General features: G+C 40.0%; 3 protein-coding genes across 6 annotated transcripts; all 3 read right to left on the reverse strand.

Annotated features, from left to right (window-relative positions):
- Positions 1 to 5,015: 5,015 nt before the first annotated feature.
- LOC114528410 lies at positions 5,016 to 6,557 on the reverse strand. Its single transcript, XM_028550031.1, has one exon. The coding sequence runs from the start codon at positions 6,052 to 6,054 to the stop codon at positions 5,278 to 5,280; it is 777 nt and encodes a 258-aa protein (XP_028405832.1). The 5' UTR covers positions 6,055 to 6,557; the 3' UTR covers positions 5,016 to 5,277.
- Positions 6,558 to 7,842: 1,285 nt separating this feature from the next.
- LOC114528408 (pseudouridine-metabolizing bifunctional protein C1861.05-like) lies at positions 7,843 to 14,913 on the reverse strand. Its single transcript, XM_028550025.1, is given in 19 exon segments — positions 7,843 to 8,415; positions 8,643 to 9,108; positions 9,213 to 9,327; positions 9,629 to 9,757; positions 10,053 to 10,156; positions 10,292 to 10,358; positions 10,605 to 10,661; positions 11,021 to 11,068; positions 11,164 to 11,261; positions 11,552 to 11,637; positions 12,213 to 12,333; positions 12,436 to 12,481; positions 12,559 to 12,639; positions 12,720 to 12,826; positions 13,067 to 13,178; positions 13,421 to 13,512; positions 13,781 to 13,866; positions 14,419 to 14,672; positions 14,802 to 14,913. Coding segments are annotated over 18 exon segments (2,211 nt in total). The 5' UTR covers positions 14,610 to 14,672; positions 14,802 to 14,913; the 3' UTR covers positions 7,843 to 8,210.
- Positions 14,914 to 15,331: 418 nt separating this feature from the next.
- On the reverse strand, positions 15,332 to 20,396 carry LOC114528409 (60S acidic ribosomal protein P0-like). Of its 4 annotated transcripts, none has more exons than XM_028550030.1 (7): positions 17,998 to 18,221; positions 17,069 to 17,244; positions 16,680 to 16,914; positions 16,448 to 16,556; positions 16,296 to 16,372; positions 16,119 to 16,205; positions 15,332 to 15,683 (listed from the first exon to the last, which is right to left on the reverse strand). In XM_028550030.1, exons 1-7 carry the CDS (start codon positions 18,019 to 18,021, stop codon positions 15,480 to 15,482), a joined length of 912 nt encoding a protein of 303 aa, XP_028405831.1. In that variant the 5' UTR covers positions 18,022 to 18,221; the 3' UTR covers positions 15,332 to 15,479. The 4 variants fall into 4 exon arrangements, with proteins under 4 accessions (XP_028405831.1, XP_028405830.1, XP_028405829.1 ...); XM_028550029.1 differs by lacking the exon at positions 17,998 to 18,221 and adding an exon at positions 17,347 to 17,561; XM_028550028.1 differs by lacking the exons at positions 16,119 to 16,205; positions 16,296 to 16,372; positions 16,448 to 16,556; ... (1 more) ...; positions 17,069 to 17,244; positions 17,998 to 18,221 and adding exons at positions 18,864 to 18,950; positions 19,040 to 19,116; positions 19,262 to 19,370; ... (1 more) ...; positions 19,983 to 20,158; positions 20,269 to 20,396 and having other exon boundaries at positions 15,465 to 15,683.
- Positions 20,397 to 20,848: the final 452 nt, after the last annotated feature.

The following is a 20,848-nucleotide window of genomic DNA, read 5'->3' on the forward strand; positions in this document are numbered from 1 at the left end:
CAATTTGATTTTTTCATTTGTTTGTTACAAGTCTGGAAAACGCGTATTCCACCATGGTCGAGTCTACCCGAAAACGGCGTATTCGACCATGGTCGAGTGTACCGGAAAACGGCGTATTCGACCATGGTCGAGTGTACCGGAAAACGGCGTATTCGACCATGGTCGAGTGTACCGGAAAACGGCGTATTCGACCATGGTCGAGTGTACCGGAAAACGGCGTATTCGACCATGGTCGCGAGTGTACCGGAAAACGGCGTAATTGACCATGGTCGAGTCCGCCGGAAATTGGCAAATACGACCATGGTCGAGTTCGCCGGAAAATGGCAAATATGACCATGGTCGAGTTCGCCGGAAAATGGCAAATACGCGACCATGGTCAAGTTCGCTGGAAAATGACTAATTCGACCATGGTCGAGTTCGCCGGAAAACGACTAATTCGACCATGGTCGAGTTCGCCGGAAAACGACTAATTCGACCATGGTCGAGTTCGCCGAAAAACGACTAATTCGACCATGGTCGAGTTCGCCGGAAAACGACTAACTCGACCATGGTCGAGTTCGCCGGAAAACGACTAACTCGAGTACTCGACCATGGTCGAGTTCGCCGGAAAACAACTAATTCGACCATGGTCGAGTTCGCCGTAAAACGACAACTCGACCATGGTCGAGTTCGCCGGAAAACGACTAACTCGACCATGGTCGAGTTCGCCGTAAAACGACTAACTCGACCATGGTCGAGTTTGCCGGAAAACGACTAGCTCGACCATGGTCGAGTTCGCCGGAAAACGACTAACTCGACCATGGTCGAGTTCGCCAGAAAACGACTAACTCGACCATGGTCGAGTTCGCCGGAAAACGACTAACTCGGCCATGATCGAGTTCCACGGAAAACGACTAACTCGACCATGGTCGAGTTCGCCGGAAAACGACTAATTCGACCATGGTCGAGTTCGCCGGAAAACGACTAACTCGACCATGGTCGAGTTCGCCGGAAAACGACTAGCTCGACCATGGTCGAGTTCGCCGGAAAACGACTAACTCGACCATGGTCGAGTTCGCTGGAAAACGACTAACTCGACCATGGTCGAGTTCGCCGGAAAACGACTAGCTCGACCATGGTCGAGTTCGCCGGAAAACGACTAACTCGACCATGGTCGAGTTCGCCGGAAAACGACTAATTCGACCATGGTCGAGTTCGCCGGAAAACGACTAACTCGACCATGGTCGAGTTCGCCAGAAAACGACTAACTCGACCATGGTCGAGTTCGCCGGAAAACGACTAACTCGGCCATGATCGAGTTCCACGGAAAACGACTAACTCGACCATGGTCGAGTTCGCCGGAAAACGACTAATTCGACCATGGTCGAGTTCGCCGGAAAACGACTAACTCGACCATGGTCGAGTTCGCCGGAAAACGACTAGCTCGACCATGGTCGAGTTCGCCGGAAAACGACTAACTCGACCATGGTCGAGTTCGCTGGAAAACGACTAACTCGACCATGGTCGAGTTCGCCGGAAAACGACTAACTCGACCATGGTCGAGTTCGCCGGAAAACGACTAATTCGACCATGGTCGAGTTCGCCGGAAAACGACTAACTCGACCATGGTCGAGTTCGCTGGAAAACGACTAACTCGACCATGGTCGAGTTCGCCGGAAAACGACTAACTCGACCATGGTCGAGTTCGCCGGAAAACGACTAACTCGACCATGGTCGAGTTCGCCGGAAAACGACTAACTCGACCATGGTCGAGTTCGCCGGAAAACGACTAACTCGACCATGGTCGAGTTCGCCGGAAAACGACTAATTCGACCATGGTCGAGTTCGCCGGAAAACGACTAATTCGACCATGGTCGAGTTCGCTGGAAAACGACTAATTCGACCATGGTCGAGTTTGCCGGAAAACGACTAACTCGACCATGGTCGAGTTCGCCGGAAAACGACTAACTCGACCATGGTCGAGTTCGCTGGAAACGACTAACTCGACCATGGTCGAGTTCGCCGGAAAACGACTAACTCGACCATGGTCGAGTTCGCCGGAAAACGACTAATTCGACCATGGTCGAGTTCGCCGGAAAACGACTAACTCGACCATGGTCGAGTTCGCTGGAAAACGACTAACTCGACCATGGTCGAGTTCGCCGGAAAACGACTAACTCGACCATGGTCGAGTTCGCCGGAAAACGACTAACTCGACCATGGTCGAGTTCGCCGGAAAACGACTAACTCGACCATGGTCGAGTTCGCCGGAAAACGACTAACTCGACCATGGTCGAGTTCGCCGGAAAACGACTAATTCGACCATGGTCGAGTTCGCCGGAAAACGACTAATTCGACCATGGTCGAGTTCGCTGGAAAACGACTAATTCGACCATGGTCGAGTTCGCCGGAAAACGACTAACTCGACCATGGTCGAGTTCGCTGGAAAACGACTAACTCGACCATGGTCGAGTTCGCCGGAAAACGACTAATTCGACCATGGTCGAGTTCGCCGGAAAACGACTAACTCGACCATGGTCGAGTTCGCCGGAAAACGACTAATTCGACCATGGTCGAGTTCGGCTGAAAACGACTAACTCGACCATGGTCGAGTTCGCTGGAAAACGACTAATTCGACCATGGTCGAGTTTGCCGGAAAACGACTAACTCGACCATGGTCGAGTTCGCCGGAAAACGACTAACTCGACCATGGTCGACATCGCCGGAAAACGACTAATTCGGCCATGGTCGACATCGCCGGAAAACGACTAATTCGGCCATGATCGAGTTCGCCAGAAAACGACTAACTCGGCCATGATCGAGTTCGCCAGAAAACGACTAACTCGGCCATGGTCGAGTTCCACGGAAAACGACTAATTCGACCATGGTCGAGTTCGCCGGAAAACGACTAATTCGACCATGGTCGAGTTCGCCGGAAAACGACTAACTCGACCATGGTCGAGTTCGCCGGAAAACGACTAATTCGACCATGGTCGAGTTCGGCTGAAAACGACTAACTCGACCATGGTCGAGTTCGCTGGAAAACGACTAATTCGACCATGGTCGAGTTTGCCGGAAAACGACTAACTCGACCATGGTCGAGTTCGCCGGAAAACGACTAACTCGACCATGGTCGACATCGCCGGAAAACGACTAATTCGGCCATGGTCGAGTTTGCCGGAAAACGACTAACTCGACCATGGTCGAGTTCGCTGGAAAACGACTAATTCGACCATGGTCGAGTTCGGCGGAAAGCGACTAACTCGACCATTGTCGAATTAGTCGTTTTCCGGCGAACTCGACCATGGTTGAATTAGTCGTTTTTCAGCGAACTCGATCATGGTCGAATTAGTCGTTTTCCGGCGAACTCGACCATGGTCGAATCAGTCGTTTTCCAGCAAACTCTACCATGGTCGTATTAGTCATTTTAAGGCGAATACGACCATGATCAAATTAGTCATTTTCAGGCGAATACGACCATGGTCGAATTAGTCGTTTTCAGGCGAATACGCGACCATGGTCGAATTAGTCGTTTTCAGGCGAATAAGACATGGTCGAATATTATATTTATATTATTAAATGTTTGTATATGAGCACGAAACATTGTTGCAACTTTACATAGAACAAGCATTTGACCTTTGAAACAGTGTGGTTATCCATGTCAAAATATTTGACATCATAACCAAAGCATGGTTATATTGTTTAATGTTTGTATATGAGCGCCAAACATGCTGGAAACTTTACATAGGACAAGCATTTGACCATTAAAAGAGCGTGGTTATCCATACCAAAATATTTGACATCATAACTAAAGCATGGTTATATTGGTTGATATTTGTATATGAGCACAAAACATGCTTGCAACTTTACATAGGACAAGCATTTGACCATTAAAACAGCGTGGTTATCCATATCAAAATATTTGACATCATAACCAAAGCATGGTTATATTGTTTAATGTTTGTATATGAGCCCCAGCAATACGAAAAACGATCCGCGGTCCCTGTTAATTTTTAAATTGTTTTAAATTCAGATTATACCCAAAATTCTATCAGTGGTATGGGGTATTGCAAAAATTTTATCAAGTTGGGGGGGCTCTGCGATGCTCGTTAATGGCAGAGCAAAAGTTAGCACTATAATGACACTAATTGAAATCAAAGCGTGTCGTATCTATAGTTTATCTACGCAGACAAAACCATTTGAAATTATCATACTGAAACTATTTCAAACAATTATCCCGGCCATTATTTTCACGTACAGAGTACAGACTTTCAACTTACAGCAACATATTCACCTTTAACACTGACACACAAAGTGTGGACACACTATTTTGATGCGTGAAAGCTAATAAAACGAAGGATTAAGGATACATGCATTTATAGAAACAAATTAAGTCATATACTTGTGCGCAAATTAAAATCGCTCAATAAACAGTTTCGAACACTGTCCTTGTGCGATCTTTGAGAACCAGTATACTGAAAGGCGAAGTGGAGGGGATGAGCCCCCTTAATTGGACGAAACGTTATTCTAGGACACAGTGTCTCTCCAATAAACCCTGGGTCCACTAAAGATTACGCTTCCTGCAGGAAACCTGGTATTAAATGTTTATAATAATCATTCATTCATCAGCTCCTTATAATCACTATCAAAATATTGAAAAAATACAGTGCAAGTTATTTAGATCTTAATACAATTGTTTCAATACGATATTAATTTAACTTTAAAAAAGTTTAATAGTTTGGAATAAGATTAGTTTTGAAACTATAATAACATTCACTTCCTATATAAAGTCAAAAGGCTTCCTGTTTGAAGTTTGTCTGTGCAAGCAAGCGTGCATGCCCTTAGTTCACGAACGAGAAATTCTGAAATTGCTACATTTGATTTTCGCTCAAAGCTGATTATTATTGTTATCACCATATTATCACAGATCATTTCGTTAAGAAAGATCAGTTCGCTGTAACCCATCAATTCTTTCCGGCTAAACTTTCTAGTTTCTAAGCTAACCTCGCACTGACTTGAATTTCTTGTTATTTCAATATAAGCTTCAAGTTTGACGTTAAGCCAGGCGTATCATCATTTCATATGATATGGCCACATGTGCATAACGTATGTAACATCCCAGAATATAGCCTTATATAGAAGGGGTAGGAAACACCTTGATTTCGATGAGAAGTGCGATGTACCCGGGTCTACAAAACTTCACTTCATTTAGGATAGTCTGGTAAAGCTAGAAAGCTCGAAAGTGCTTCACTATAGCTACAAAAGGATATTTGTTACGACGATTGAGTAAGCTACTTCCTAACTTAGTACGCGACGCAAGAGGAACAGTGTTGCTCCCCCAAGAACTGTCCCGATGTACACTTGAACAAACGTTGATGTAAGAAGCGACCGCAGCGACCAACCCGAGGTCGGATTTTGTCTTCCACTTCGCTCACTTGCGGCCGACAATGCATTTGTTGTGACTGTCAAGGCTTCTAAGACTTTCACATGATCTTCAGTAAGTTCCTCTTCGATCAACTCAAAATACATCATCACAAAATCTTTGCAGTAACCCAGGCAATCGCTTTGCAGCAAGAGATAGTTTTCTCTCGCAATCATAGCCATTACAACGCGAACGCCTCGAAGGGAAAGTTTTATTGTTCCCACATAAAGACTGACATCAAATTCCGGTTGCTTTCCATGAAATTTCAACTCGTCATTTTGTACATAATATCTGCCGTCTTCCCGTATTACGACGTGAAATCGATGAATGACAGAGTTTGTTCCTATACATTCGCTCACATCGTATGGGGTGAGATAATCTTGGTTGACCATTTCAACTGTACTTAAGTGTTTCTCTTCGATAGCCCAAATCGCCGCGTGCGTGTTGTGTACTACGAGAAAGAATACCCAGTCTGGCCACGAAGCTTCGTCTTGGGAAATTAAGGGATGGGCTCGGAGACCATCGCATTTCTGATGAACAATATCCCAAATGATGTCAATCGTTTGTTGGTCGAAGCCGTTCTTGATGATATCGTTTTGAGCCAGGCCTAGTTTTTCCTCTAACTGTCGCTTGCGAATTTGTTTGTTCGCCATTATTGCCCGTGGATAAAGCGTTTGTTCTCGCAACGAAGAGGTCAGGATGTCGGATGAATAAATTATGCTGTCTAATATAATAATTCGTATAAATCATAGATTTAATAAAAACTTCGGAACAGTATTTTATTAGTATTCGTTACACTATCTTGAAGGTAATGCATGGTTTTAATATTCTCAGAATCCTCAATTTCTGGGATTCGCCGGCGATTCCAGGATTCCCTCTTCTCCGTTTTAAAGACAGCCATTCTTCGAAAAATCAGTAATGAGCGATACGCTACCTACCAATAACATTTGTTTATACCGATACGATACTAAGGGCGATTCTTTTTGCTTTTGAAAATCTGCCCATGCGAATTGCGACCGTGGCTGGATTGAAAAACAAAGCGCTCCTCGGCTTGAAATCTGCTCAATGTATGTATTTCACGAGAACGAAGTGGTTACGAAAGCTAATGTTACCACTGACAAAACACCACAGGCTCATATAGGTACCCAGAATGCCGATACATTTCTTGGTACCGGAGGTATTTTAAAATACTTTTCCCGTTATTGGTGGAAAACTGTTATTTGATGAAATGGAGTACTACCATTTCTAATTGCAGTGACACGTCATGCACATTGATATATGAACATAGTTTCCTTAAAAGTTTGAAACGCGCTGAAATATATCATGGCACGGTCATCTGATGTACAACGAATGCGTATCCAAGAAATGCTGACTGGCTATGATGAAGCTACAGTTGAAATCATCTGGGAAATCGTTAATGAGAGAAGCGACGAGTCTGAATACAGAAGTATTTAAAGTTATAGCTTTTCACAAGAAGCACAGAATGAGTGGGCTTACTTCATAGTGCTTCGTGATCAAGAATCAGAGATTTTGGCAATCAAATGTGATGTTATGAAAACTGCAAGGGTGACAGATCTAGACCATTTGGCACATTACGACGCCAGCCAGTGTGTCAAAATAGATACCGTTGTGTACGCTTTTCGCGTAAAAACTCTAGAAGACGGCAACTTTATTTCAGAATGCGAGAAAGTGAAACATGGTCAACGAATTGAGTTTCGCGAGTGTCGATATGTTGGTATCATGCGTCTATCTCTTCCAGGAATCAAAGCTATCATGGGTATGCTAGCATGGAACAACAGCCGTGGCAGGCGATTCGACTGTTTGGATTACTGCAAAGATTTCGTTCAAATTTACAGTATTTTGACTGGAAATATGGCGTCGTTTTCGAATCCAAGACACATCGCGGAATTGGATGGTTTAACACTGGCCGAGCCTGACGTAAATACTCCGACGACTGAAGACGAACGCGAGACCGAGATCAACAACCACCTGCTAGACACATCTTCACTACCATTGCTCAAGATGTTTCAAATTCTCGCTGTTTTGGTTCTTGTTTTGGCGTGTTTTTTTAAAGGCGATGTTATACTTATATTTTTCAGCTCAACAAAAGATGCTCCGAGTAACATCCACTTAAAGTCGGAATCAAATTATCATGTGTATCTAAATTAGGTTACAGAAAGCAAGTCTGTGGTTTTATTTAACAGGCAAACTAAATTTTTTTTACCTTAATACAAAGATACTGTTTAAAACTACATATTCAGTGCATAATATTCACATTGACTCATTCAAGAGAGTTGTAAGAGTGTTATTTGATTTTGACTTATCCACCGTTTAAGCTAAACGGGCTTAATACAACGGCCACAGATGTTTAAAGTTTTGTTGTTGTAAATATGTAGTTAATGATTGAACATTTGACCGCAGTTTAGTCATGAACTGGTATGTGACTTGAAAACAGTTGTTTTTATTTGAAATTTTCTACTTTAAGTATCACGAAGTTTAAAATAAACGTTAATTTTATTACCATAGTTACAGTGTTTGGTATTGTGAATAAATTAAAAATGACGACTTGGAACATTGTACTGTAATAAAAGCATTTAAAAGTATTTAATTTTCTTGTTTTTTTTTCATGTAAAGTCGAACATTTGCGCTGATGGCACAAACTCGCGTCTTTGCATTCCCTCAATAAGTAGGACACATCACCCCAGGGTCAAATTTCCCTTTGAATAGGAGAGCACCGACATATATATAATCCCATCAGTATGAATCTATCACATCATATCCATACTTTGCATTGATACTCCTAGATGTCCTAGCCGCCTCCCTCAATATCCAATGTGGTTGGTTGCCATGGAGCCCAAAATTGTATCTTGTCGATAGTAAATTGTTCTGGGATGACTGACGCGGACACGGCCAGGGAGCCTTGGACTGAGTACCAGGCCGCCATGAGACCTGCTTTCACGCAAACCTCTGGCGTATAACCAGCCAGAGCACTGGAAATAAATGCTCCCGTTAAACTAAAAAAAGACATTTCAAATTTGATATCAACGTTAAAAACATTTCAGTTAAAAAATACAAAAAGATATTTTAAATTTCAATAAACGATTAAAAAAAAGTAACTAAAGAATGAAATAAACGTATATCTATTTATGCTGGTCACCCAGGGATTTATATAAATTACGACCTTTTAATAATAAAAGGGAACACCCCCTCTCTTTCCGAGAGGATCCCCCCCCCTTCATACCTGTCCCCAGCACCACTCACAGAAACAACTTCCACTTGCTCCTTCTCATTTCCGTAGGCGGGGAAATATACCGCAGAAGCCAGACCATTCAATTTCCTTTTTCCAACCCCCACAAATTTCCCGTCTTCTACAAACGGGGTATCAAAAGGCACGTCCCTACAAACCAACGCCCCGTGTTCCCCCAATGTCACAATTATTGTAGAAATATGTTCCATTAATGGCCTACAAAGTTCGACGCATTCTCGAAGTACATCCTCTAAAGGTCTTGACTTCTCGTCAGGCATATCATCGGGCCCGTTCGGCCCACTCTCGGATTCGTTCGTGACTTCTTCGTGTCAGCGACTTTGGACGAGTTTATTCATTATTTTAAGTTCGTCGAAGTTCGGTGTGGTGAACGTGATGTCCTTCCAAGCGTCTGTTTCAAAAGGCTTCTTTGCTTTCATCAAACAAGTCGGCTCATAAACCACTGCAACACAGAGAAAATATAATACATCCATAACCAGGATAAATAATACTTCTACAAATAATTTTTTTAACAGCAGTTGAAAATTATGGGGAAAATATACACACCAGGAATAGTATGTCTTTTACACAATCCAATACAATAGTTAATGACCTCTTCTCCAATGTTTCCATCAATTATTACTATAGGAGCGCTGCTTATTGTTTCTTCAAATGCAGACACCTTAAGATTAGATTCAGAACATTTATAATTTCAACACTTATCTCAGAATATTACCACTTCAACAGTAAAAGGATCATCTCTTATTGATCCAGTGTTACTACAGGAGGAAACCTAAACTAAACTAACTTTATTTATACTGGATAACTTTCAGTTCTAAACTGTTCTTCCTGGAGGTCCAGTAACGATCATCTCTTATTGATCCAGTGTTACTACAGGAGGAAACCTAAACTGAACTAACTTTATTTATACTGGAAAGCTCTGTCAGTTTTTAAACTGTTCTTCCTAGAGATTTTATTTTTACCAGCTGAGCTGTAATCTCTCCATGTGCCTCCATATCACCAATCCCGACAACCACTTCACCTTGGTTGTTTAAAACAACAGAGTAGGTGGCAGTGTTACTGTTCTTGCTGATGTGAACCCCATAGGTTGACTGGAATGAAAAATGATCGCAAGCAGAGTGAATGATGTTGGGCTGGTGTTTGTTATGGCTAGAATGGTGATGATGAGGGTAACATGGTGATATTAGACACTATTGTTGACTTTGAAGATGAAGACAATGGGGGTTTAATGGTGATAGAACGTAGTATTGTACAATTAGTGTTTCTTATGATAGAAGTGTGACAAGGAGTGTTTCGCGATGATAGATGGGGATACACATGGCGATGATGAGGAGGGATATTAGTTGATAGTGTTTGGAAAATCCTACGAACAACAAAAGCACATACCACGCGGACTAACTCTAATTGTCTTAACAACATTTCACCCAAGTCATCACCGCCTACGGCTGAGATCAACAATGGTTTGCAGTGGCCAACACGAGCGATACACTCTGTACGATATAAAACACAAGTATTTCACTGCACGATTGAGATTTCTCACAAGCTAATATTCAAAGCGAACTCCGCGCATGATTTAAGGGATTCACGGCCTTGTTTCTAGAGTCAACTTTTCCGTCTTTTCGTACCTGCGATATTTCGTCCGACCCCACCAAACGTTTGCTGAATTCTTCCTACGTTCGTGGCACCATGAAACTACATAAAAATACCATAAAATACAGCAGTTGGTGCCCGGGAGAATAGTGGTTAAGAGAGTGAATGTTGGTCAAGTTTCGAAATGTTTTTGGATAGAAGCAAAGCTGAGTTCAACTGTATCTAGGTCTGGTCTGGCTCTGAATACATGACCTACTCATTCAATTTAGGATACATGTTGTTGAGTTCTATGTAGTTAGTTCTATGGTGGAGTTTACAAACGATTAGTTGATGGATTAAAAAACGTACCGTGATTTCAGAATTTGCTTTTGCTGTGAAGTCAACATTCGACCCTCCAATAACTACCTGTGAATAATGAGTTAATTAGTCGAGTTTCAATGTACGTCGTTATCTTCCTTATCTCTCGTTCACACTTATCATCCCTACTTCACCCTCATAAATCTCATTCTCATCACGCTCAGCACAATGTCGTCATCCCTGAATCATGATCCTCACTACAACGACGACATCCCTACCTCACCCACGTCATCCCTAATTCACCTTCGCAGTTCCCATTCTCATCATCCCCACTTCACTTTCATCAGCCTTGTCATCCTCACGCTCACCATATATGCCCCAATCTATTCATCCTCTTCCCCTTCCATCCTCACCTCACCCTCATCCCCACCTCTAAGAACATCAAAAAAATTCCGAAGAATATTTACCGGCTGTTTCGCCGTCTTCGGGGTAAGCTCATCAGAAATACTAGGTATCTGAAAAGCATAAAAGAAAAATCCTGGTGAGACTAGAAATACTTCCACACACGAATGCCAATGCCAGTTATGTGCAAAAACGTTGAAATTTTTACCGTTTGAGGTTGGCCAAGAGTCTTGACGTCTCTCAACTTGCTCAGTTCCAAAGCTATTCGACTGCCAACCAGCGCGTTGTTCTGAATCAGCGCTATATCTACATTGCGTGTGATCAAGGTTTTTTACAATCTTAATGATCAAGATTAAGATTAGACGAAAAGAAATATCTAATTTTTCTTACCTCTAAATTAGCTTGTGTACATAGGTTAAGCACGGAAGTATTTAATACTGCAAAGCTTTCGTCCGTTAACCCGGGCCTGATGAACTTATTTGATGTCACCATGCAAACGTACACAAGAATACTACTACTTCTAAACTGTTCTTCCCAGATGCCGACTCTCATAATATAGTTGTGGACGGCTTATTAAGATACAGACATAAGGATACTGGCTTCCAGAGATTTCCCCTTTGTCAGTTGATTGACTCTTTGTAGAACAAATGGGCTGACTTCTTTTCCGGAGACACCTTTAGTTCTGAAAAATGTTAAGAGCGCATCCTTTTAGAAAAACCAAATTCGATTAAATATACTTGAAAGGTGAGAAAATAGCTAGTGACATCAATAATTATCTGCCTCTGGTAACGTTTCAATAAAAAAACAATTTATTGTTCTTTAAAACGTGTATATTAAATCATTTTCGCACGCTAAACGCTCGAATTGAAGTTTTTCCCACAAAAAAGTTCTTTTTCATCAAGGAAGTTCTTTTCCCACGAAGAAAAGGTTCTTTTCACACGCGAAACGTTCTAATTGATTTTTCCCACATTTTGATACATTTTTGGAACAAATTATCTTTGCCACATTTTAGAATACTTTTGATACATTTTGGAATGTTCTAGAACGTTTACTGTTACTTTATCGTATTCGAAAGAATAAATGTTGCTTTTAGAATGCGCAAATCACGCTTTTTAATATATTTAAGCGTTTACGTGCGTTTTTTCATCTTGTTGAGTTTAGGAAAAGGATAACAACAAAACTACTATTTACTTGAAGATAAAACACAAGATTATTATTAGCAGTATACCACAAATAAAGTCGAATCGAGTGACATACTTGGCGTCTTGCAAGGCTTGTTGAATGGCAGCCTCGATTTGGGTTCCAAGGACCGCATGCGATTCTGGGATGGGAACACCTATCACCATACCGCTTTTTAAACCCATTTCAATATTGCACTCTACAAAGGAAAAATATGGATGATTATTTCTTGAGCTCAGCTCATTAAGGAATCAATTCACAAACATTTTTCAAAAGACGCAGCAGATTTTGATCTACAAACCTATCATTGAGGCAGCTTCTTCTGGTGTTTTTACATTATAAGGAACCTGAAAGTAAAACAATGTGGATATTGGGGCTAAACTTTGCCTGGAGAGATATACCGTGATGATCTAACAGTGCCTACCTTATGACCACTGTTTGGTGTAAAGAAAGCTGGGAAATCCAGAGTATCCCCAAACGTGGCAACTGTTACACCATGAGTTTCCTAAATTTATTATGAGCTATGTTAAACATATCATTTTCAAAATAAAATAAGATGCCAAGTTAAAGGTTAGCCTTGCCTACCAGATATTCCAGTGTTAGAGGGATGTCCAGTATTGATTTCACACCAGCACAGATCACTGTGACTGGTGTTTGACCAAGCTCAGTTAAATCTGCACTCACATCAAACGCTTAAAATTTGAATGGAATTTAGCAAGATTGTTAATAGATTGACAGATAAATGAATAATTACTTACAGGGGCACACTGGAACATTCAGTATTTCTGCAATACCTAATGCTCCATTATATATAGCAATCTAGAGCATAATCACAAATACACAAGGTACTACTTTTGGGGGTGGGAGAGGAGTTAAATTTTAATATTGGCTAATCTGCCCCTATTGATATTCATTGTTCCATTGACACTTACTTTTATCAGCCCCGTAATGCACTCCACCTATCCCCCCGGTCACAAAGATTGGGATACCGACCATTGCAGCTGCAACCATTGTGCCAGACACGGTTGTACCACCAACTAAACCCTTCAGAAGCATAAGAAATTTGGGTAGGAATTCTGAAGCACTTCATGTAAAAAGGGGAATGACGTGATAGGGAAGGAGGGATAGACAGGGAAGGAAAAGGCCGGGACACAAGGTAATGACAGGGATATAATGGGATAAAGGAGGGAAAATAATGTGAAAAGGCAGGGGAGGTAGAAGGATATATAGTGTGGTAATATCTAGAGGAATAAGAAGGTCTATTTCTTATCAAAAGAGTGTGTTACCTTACTGAGAACAGCTGGTATATCTCTTCTGGATGTTTTAATGGCAGATTTTCCCATCTTTGCCACATATTCCAGTTCACTTCTTGTCAAACCTTTAAGAAGAGAAGATTGTTGGGGTATGAGACATTCCAGCATAGAATTCTACTAAGAATCTCACGGTAGGTTACCATACAGACCACTATAGAATCCTACCATGAACCTCACTATAGATTACCATAAGACCACCATAGAATACCACTATAAACATCACCATAGATTACCATGCAGACTACCTTAGAATATTACCATGCAGATCAAACTACCATATAATACTACCATGCATAACCATATAATACTATCATGCAGACAAAGCATACTAACCAATGTGAACCTCTCCATTTAACACAGCAACTGTTGCAGGAACAACACCATTTCGTCTGATAACTTCAATCACAGACCTAGCGGTTCTACATCAAAGACAAACAGCAATCAGGATGCAAAACTCAGACAGAGAACCACAGGGTGACTGGCATTGCATCCTTCCCACAAAATTTCATAGCTGGTTGGGACACCAGTATAATTTTTCTAAGGCCAATGTAGTCATTTTCATTTGTTTAGTTCGGATATTTATGTGCAGTAACAAGTCCTTAACATCAGTCATGGTTTCTTAGGCCAAAAATCTATTTAATGTTACCGTATCTTAAAATCTATCATTGGCAGGACTTGGGCAGGATATATTTTCACAGTACAATTATAGAATACCCTGCCAATAGTGCATTATGCTAAAGATCTGTTAGAGGATTAAGAGTATAGAATTGCCCCGTTCTTTAAAAATAGTGTTTATTCTTGCTTCCTGGAGTCCAATTCACGCATTAAGAAACATAAAACAAGGTACATTTATCTATAAGACTATATGGCATTCACTGTTAAGAGTTGGGTTGGCATGGTATTCTATAATTGCTCATTTGCTTTAATTGTCCCCTATCGACCTGTTTCTGCATGCAAACGATTGAACTTACTTGATGTTCTGTGGAAATGGCATTCCATGTGTGATAATCGTTGACTCCAAGGCTACCACTGGCTTGTTCTTTAGCAAGGCCTCAGAAACTTCCTTGTGAACGACGGTCCTGGACTTCCATGAGCTGCTCAAGTACTTTACAAAAGAGCGATGATATCGACTACGATTAATACAACTCCAGCGACCCAACATGACGGACTTATCAATAACCTTTCATATCAAATGCATTTCAACTCCAAACACAGGCAAACACGACTGAAACAGAGAAGAAATTTGACACAAAATGTAACCAAAACGTCTCATCATCTCTTTAGATCAAGGCGAAACACGTTTCCTCAAAAAATATATCGTACAAATTTGTAAAAGTCGATTTTATTGTAGTACCTTTTTATATGGATAAAGTCCACCATTTTTAAACTTCACACTTGACTTGAAGAACAATCATGTCCCCCCCCCCGAGTTTTGATAAAAGGTTGGTTTTGTGATTTGGATTAAAAAGATTAGATTTATTTATTAAGGATTAAGTCATAAACTGGGTGTTTCGAGTTTTACACTCATTGACCTTATGGCCAGGCAATTTGATGCAGTGCTGGATTAACAAAGAGGCAAAGAGAAAGGGAATTGCCCTGGCACCAAAAAAAATCAAGAGATAGTTGTTGTTTCCAGATTTAATTTAATGTTTGCAGCCACCTAAGAAATATTTATATTTTTGTGAGCTGTGACTGGCCCTTTTTTATGCCTCTGGCCCAGGGAAGATTAATCCAGCAGTGGCATTTTTTAAGTTAAGATTTATTTTTCATTTGGTCCAAATGAACCACCAGAAACAATACAACAAAGAACAGTTTAGAACTGATAGAGCTATGCAATATAAATAAAGTCAGTTTAGGTTTCTTCCCGTAGTAACACTGTATCAATAAGAGATGATTCTTACTGGACATATATCTAAGAAGAACAGTTTAGAACTGATAGAGCTATCCAGTATCCAGTATGTAAGAAAACACACCAGCCGCTAAATATATTATGAGGACAATACGATAACAAGCAGTTTGTTTTGCTGAAGTTTCAGTCCCAAAATATATTAGGAATTTCATCGTCACTTTCCTCTTCCTCTTCTGTTTCCTCAGGTGTCTCATCCGCAGCATCACTACCGCCTGCAGACGCTGCCGGGGGAGCGGGTGCAAAAGCTGATGGATCTTTCAGATATGCCTTGAGCTGTTCAACTGCAGGGAACATGATGTCAGTCTCCAAAGCAACTGCAATAACATTCTACAACAGGAAGAAATGAGATGAAAATGTTAACCACTGACAGTGGTGAGGTTTGCATGAGGGGAGGAGGGGTGCATGGGGGGAGGAGGGGTGCATGGGGGGAGGAGGGGTGCATGGGGGAGGACAGTTGCATAGGGGGAGGAGGGATGCATAGGGGGAGGAGGGGTGCATAGAGGGAGGAAGGGTGCGTAGGGGTGTACATCCATGTGGATTTTGGTCACCAAGATTTCATCAAAGGGACTATACTGTTTTTACATTTTAAATATTGCACCAAGCTAGACATTATGAATGATATTATTTTGCTATAGAGTAAAGATCAACTCTTCGTAAACTCTTGGTGACTTTTAATCTCATTGAACTTGATTTAAAGATAAAATATTCTCACAACATAGCATGTTTACATGCTCAAACTCCACCTAGAATTTATAATTTCACCTTGAATCCATTTGCAACAGAGTGAGGAACAGAAGCCGCTGTTGGATGGCAAATCGCCAAAGACACACATGCCACATTAGCAATGCCCTAAAAATAAAAAATATAAAATTTCAAAAGGCAATTCAGGGGTTTTCTGCTAAAAATCATTGTTAAATTTTTCAGTGAATAGATTTTTACCTGAATGAATTTGGACAAAATGTCGTCCTCAGTGATGTCCAAAACATCTGGTGAATAAACACATCCAGCCTCGTACACTAAACAGACGCCAAGCTCATTCAGATATAATTCTTAACCATGATTTGTATGACCCGGCCACACTTTTTACTCACCCTGTTGTACTTGCAAACCATATGAGAATGGAGAAATATTCAACATCTTGAGTAAAGTTGCTTCAGATGCCCCAACTTTCTCATCTTTATGGATCAGATGAACTTCCCTCTGAAATGAAACATTAAATATATATAACATAAAATACAGTTCGTACACTTTGTATAGAACTGAAAGAACTGATATACTAGCTTTCTAACTATAAACCTTGCTGCCAATTTTTTTTTGTCTTACCAAGATTTCAATCTTTCCCCTTGTAATTTTGGTTGGAATGGCCAAAGCTTGAAAGAAAGATGTTTTCTCTGGTCCAAGGCCAGTGTTGATTGGAGACACCTTGACATCAATTGGAGCAATTGCTCCAGCTTTGGCCGGTGCGTTCACCCTGTTCTCTCGGATGACATCGCGAACTACTTTCAAATCTTCTTTGGTGAATACAAAACCAACATTTTCTTTGATGTGAGGTAGTAGCCTAACAAATATTGCATGAAAGAGAACATTTCTTTAAAAGAAAAATTACCTCAGAATTCAGAAAACTAGAGTTGAGGCAAGATTCAATCACAAGTGGAACTTAGCTGGAACATCATTACCCCTTTTTTAAATATCCCATAATACAAACTACTCACTTCTCAAGGTCAGGGTTGTTTTCAAGATGCCCACGGATTGCTTTTCTCATCATCGTGTTCTTTCCCATCAGCAATTCACCCTTGCCTCGTAACGAGATACGGATCTGTTGCATTTGCTTCGACCCAACATTATCAGCACTAACAATGAATACTTTTGGGTACTCGTCCAGTAATTGCTATGAAATTTAATAGACTATTGTTAATATTACAGTAACAGGTAACTACTATCAAGACACTCAGGTAAATTGCTATGCATGTCAACAGACCTCTCAACTTACAATAATTTTGGTAAAATATTTTGATTTCCATGTTGCCTTCTCTTCCCTGACCATTTTGAATCAGAAAATAATTCTGTTTAAAATGTTTAAAAATGACTGCCACAGACAGCAAGATGTTCATGCAGCGCTATCAGTCAGCACCTTAAGAATTTTGCGTGCTGATAAATATGATACTGAAAGATCTCTGATGTTTGTCGCCAATTCCAACTGCAATTCTTTTATATACATGTACACAATCTTTATATACATATGTTGTTTATTGTGTTGCACCATAGGCTTGAAATGCATGGATGTATGAATCAAAATTAATACATTAGGATATAGTCTTGTTTTGAAGTTTTATTCAAAAGAAAGTCCACACTGATGTCAATTCATGTGGCTAATTGTGTAAAAAAAGTTCTTATACGGTTTAAATTTGAACAAATAGGAAATTTACTAGCTATATATATATACTTTATATACATATGTGTTTTTAATAGTGGGCTTGTTGCACCATACAATTGAAATATATGAACAATGAATTGAAATATATGTTAGGATGACCTAATTTTGAAGTTCTTGTTCGGAAAAAAGTAAACTGTATAAATGGTAATTCCTGCTAGCTTCGATCTAATATGCAACGCTTTCCTGCATGCAAATCATTGAACTTACGGTTTTGTAGAAAGGGTACTCCATGTGTAATTTTTGTCGATGCTAAGGCCATCGCTGGTTTGGTTTTTAGAAAAGCCTCTAGCCTGACAAAGGAAGAAATTTTACACGAATGCTTCATCTCTTTAGATCAAGACAAAACATGTTTCCCTCTAAAATATTTTGTACCAATTGGTACAAACCTTTTTACTTTGATTGTTCACGATTGCAGGACAAGACAAGTTGTCATCTTCCCCCCCCTGCATGCAACTTTTGATTGAATGGTTTGTTTTGTGATTTGGATTAAAAAAAATTAGTTTTATGATGGGGGTTTATAGATTAAGGCTTAAGTGATCATATGTGTGTTTGGAGTTGTATAATCATTGGCCCTATTGGATTTAAGGTTTAGATTTATTTTACATTTGGTCCAATATGAGATGATCCTCACTAGACCTCTAGGAAGAACATTTTAGAACTGATAGAACAACAAGCAGTTTGTTTTGCTCAAATTTTATTTATTTTCTGCTTCAAATGCGAATGTTTAGTCAAACAATCCAAAGCCCATATCATCGTCACTTTCCTCTTCTTCTTCTTCCTCTTTCTTTTCCTCAGGTTTTTCAGCCTCGGCGTCACCACCACCTGCAGATGCTGCCGGGGCAGCGGACGCAAAGGCAGATGGATCTTCAAGGTATGCCTTGAGTTGCTCAACTGCAGGGAACGTGATGTCAGTCTCCAAAGCAACTGCAATAACGTTCTACAACAGGAAGAAATCAAATGGAATTGTTGGCCACCAACAGAGGTGGGGTTTTAGGGGGAGGAAAAGGCTGCACAGGGCTGTACACTTGAATTACACAGGGCTGTACATCCCCACTTTAATTTCAGAATCTTACCTTGAATCCATTTGCAATAGAGTGAGGAACAGAAGCAACTGTTGGATATCCAATTGCCAAAGAGACAGACGCCACATTAGCAATGCCCTAAAAATTGAAGTACAAAATATCAAATGGGCAATTCAAAGGTTTTCTGCTAAAAATCATTATTAAATATTACAGTGAATAGATTTTACCTGAATGAATTTGGACATAATGTCGTCCTCAGTGATGTCCAAAACATCAGGTGAGAAAACACTTCCAGCCTCGTACACTAAACAGAAGTGAAGCCAATCAAGATATTTCAATAAATTCTCACTCAAATTTAAAAAAAAGATCAGGGTTTGTATCATTAGAGATTAGTCAAAAGTGCCACTGAACACAATTTTACTCAAGAAACAGTCACATATTTCACTTACCCTGTTGTATTTGCAAGCCATATGAGAACGGATAGATTTTCAACATCTGAAGTAAAGTTGCTTCAGATGCCCCAACTTTCTCATCTTTATGGATCAGATGAACTTCGCTCTGAAATGAAACAAATTTGACATTAAATATAGTTCACAAACACTTCTTATAACTGAAAGAACTGATATACTTTCTAACTATACACCTTGCTGGCAATTTTTTTTTGTCTTACCAAGATTTCGATTGTTCCTCTGGTAATTTTGGTTGGAATGGCCAGAGCTTGAAAGAAAGATGTCTTCTCTGGTCCAAGACCAGTGTTGACTGGAGACACCTTGACATCAATTGGAGCAATTGCTCCAGCTTTGGCTGGAGCTTCAACCTTGTTCTCTCGAATGACATCGCGAACTTCGTTTAAGTCTTCCTTGGTGAATACAAAACCAACATTTCCCTTGATATGAGGCAGTAGCCTGAATATAAAATATTAGGCAAATAAAATTTGAAAATTCTAAGATTTGCTAAAAAAAGAATGAATTGACTTTGAACAAGTATAGCAGAACATGTATATTTTTAGTCCCTTATATAGAAAAACTCTTTCACAAGATTTTGCCAAGAATTTGCCTGCAAAACTTTCAAGCAGGGTTGCATTGCCTGAAACTTAGTAAAGACATTACTAAGTTACAACTTTTTCAAATATTTCATACAGTAGCACAAGCTACATCAACAAGAACTCACTTCTCAAGGTCAGGATTGTTTTCAAGATGCCCACGGATTGCTTTTCTCATCATTGTGTTCTTCCCCATCAGCAGTTCACCCTTGCCTCGTAACGAGATACGGATCTGTTGCATTTGCTTTGACCCAACATTATCAGCACCAACAATAAATACTTTTGGGTACTCGTCTAGTAATTGCTACGAAATTTCATAGAACTATTGTTAATACTGCAGTGATACTTAGATAACTAATATCAAGATACTTAGTAAACTGCTATTGATGTCAACAAATCTTTCAATTAACTTACTATAATTTTGGTGAAATAGTTTGATTTCCATGTTGTCTTATCTTCCCTCACCATTTTGATTTAGAAAAGGATTGCGTATAAAACGTTTAAAGAATCACTGCAAAAGACAGCAAGATGTTCAGTGTAATTTTTTAAAGTTTTTGCTCTTTTTATATAGGTATAATTGAGAGATCTCTAGTACTTTGTGGATCAAACTAAACTATACTTTTTGATGTAAATACACACTTTGTATAAATATGTGGTTGGTTGAGTTTGATATGTACAAATTGGTGTTTTACTATTCAAATAGCATATAGAAACAAAAGTTTGCCAAAGACAGACTTTGGTGACATGCTGTTTCGAAGTCTACTTCAATTTTATGCAGATTTATTTAATATTTATCCACTCAAAGGGTTTAATCTGAAGAAATTGTTAGCTTGGAATAAAAGATATCTGCACTACCAAATACACTTTGCTTGACTCAATTTAATAATTTAATAGGGAACTTATATAATTACACTCCCAAGACATTAAAAATATCATCCGACACAATTTTTTAAAAGGCAATCTGAAACTGATCAAAACATTCCCACGGGCGGAT

Source organism: Dendronephthya gigantea, unplaced genomic scaffold (assembly GCF_004324835.1).
Source record: "Dendronephthya gigantea isolate DGI-Jeju-01 unplaced genomic scaffold, DenGig_1.0 000050F, whole genome shotgun sequence".
NCBI lineage: Eukaryota > Metazoa > Cnidaria > Anthozoa > Malacalcyonacea > Nephtheidae > Dendronephthya > Dendronephthya gigantea.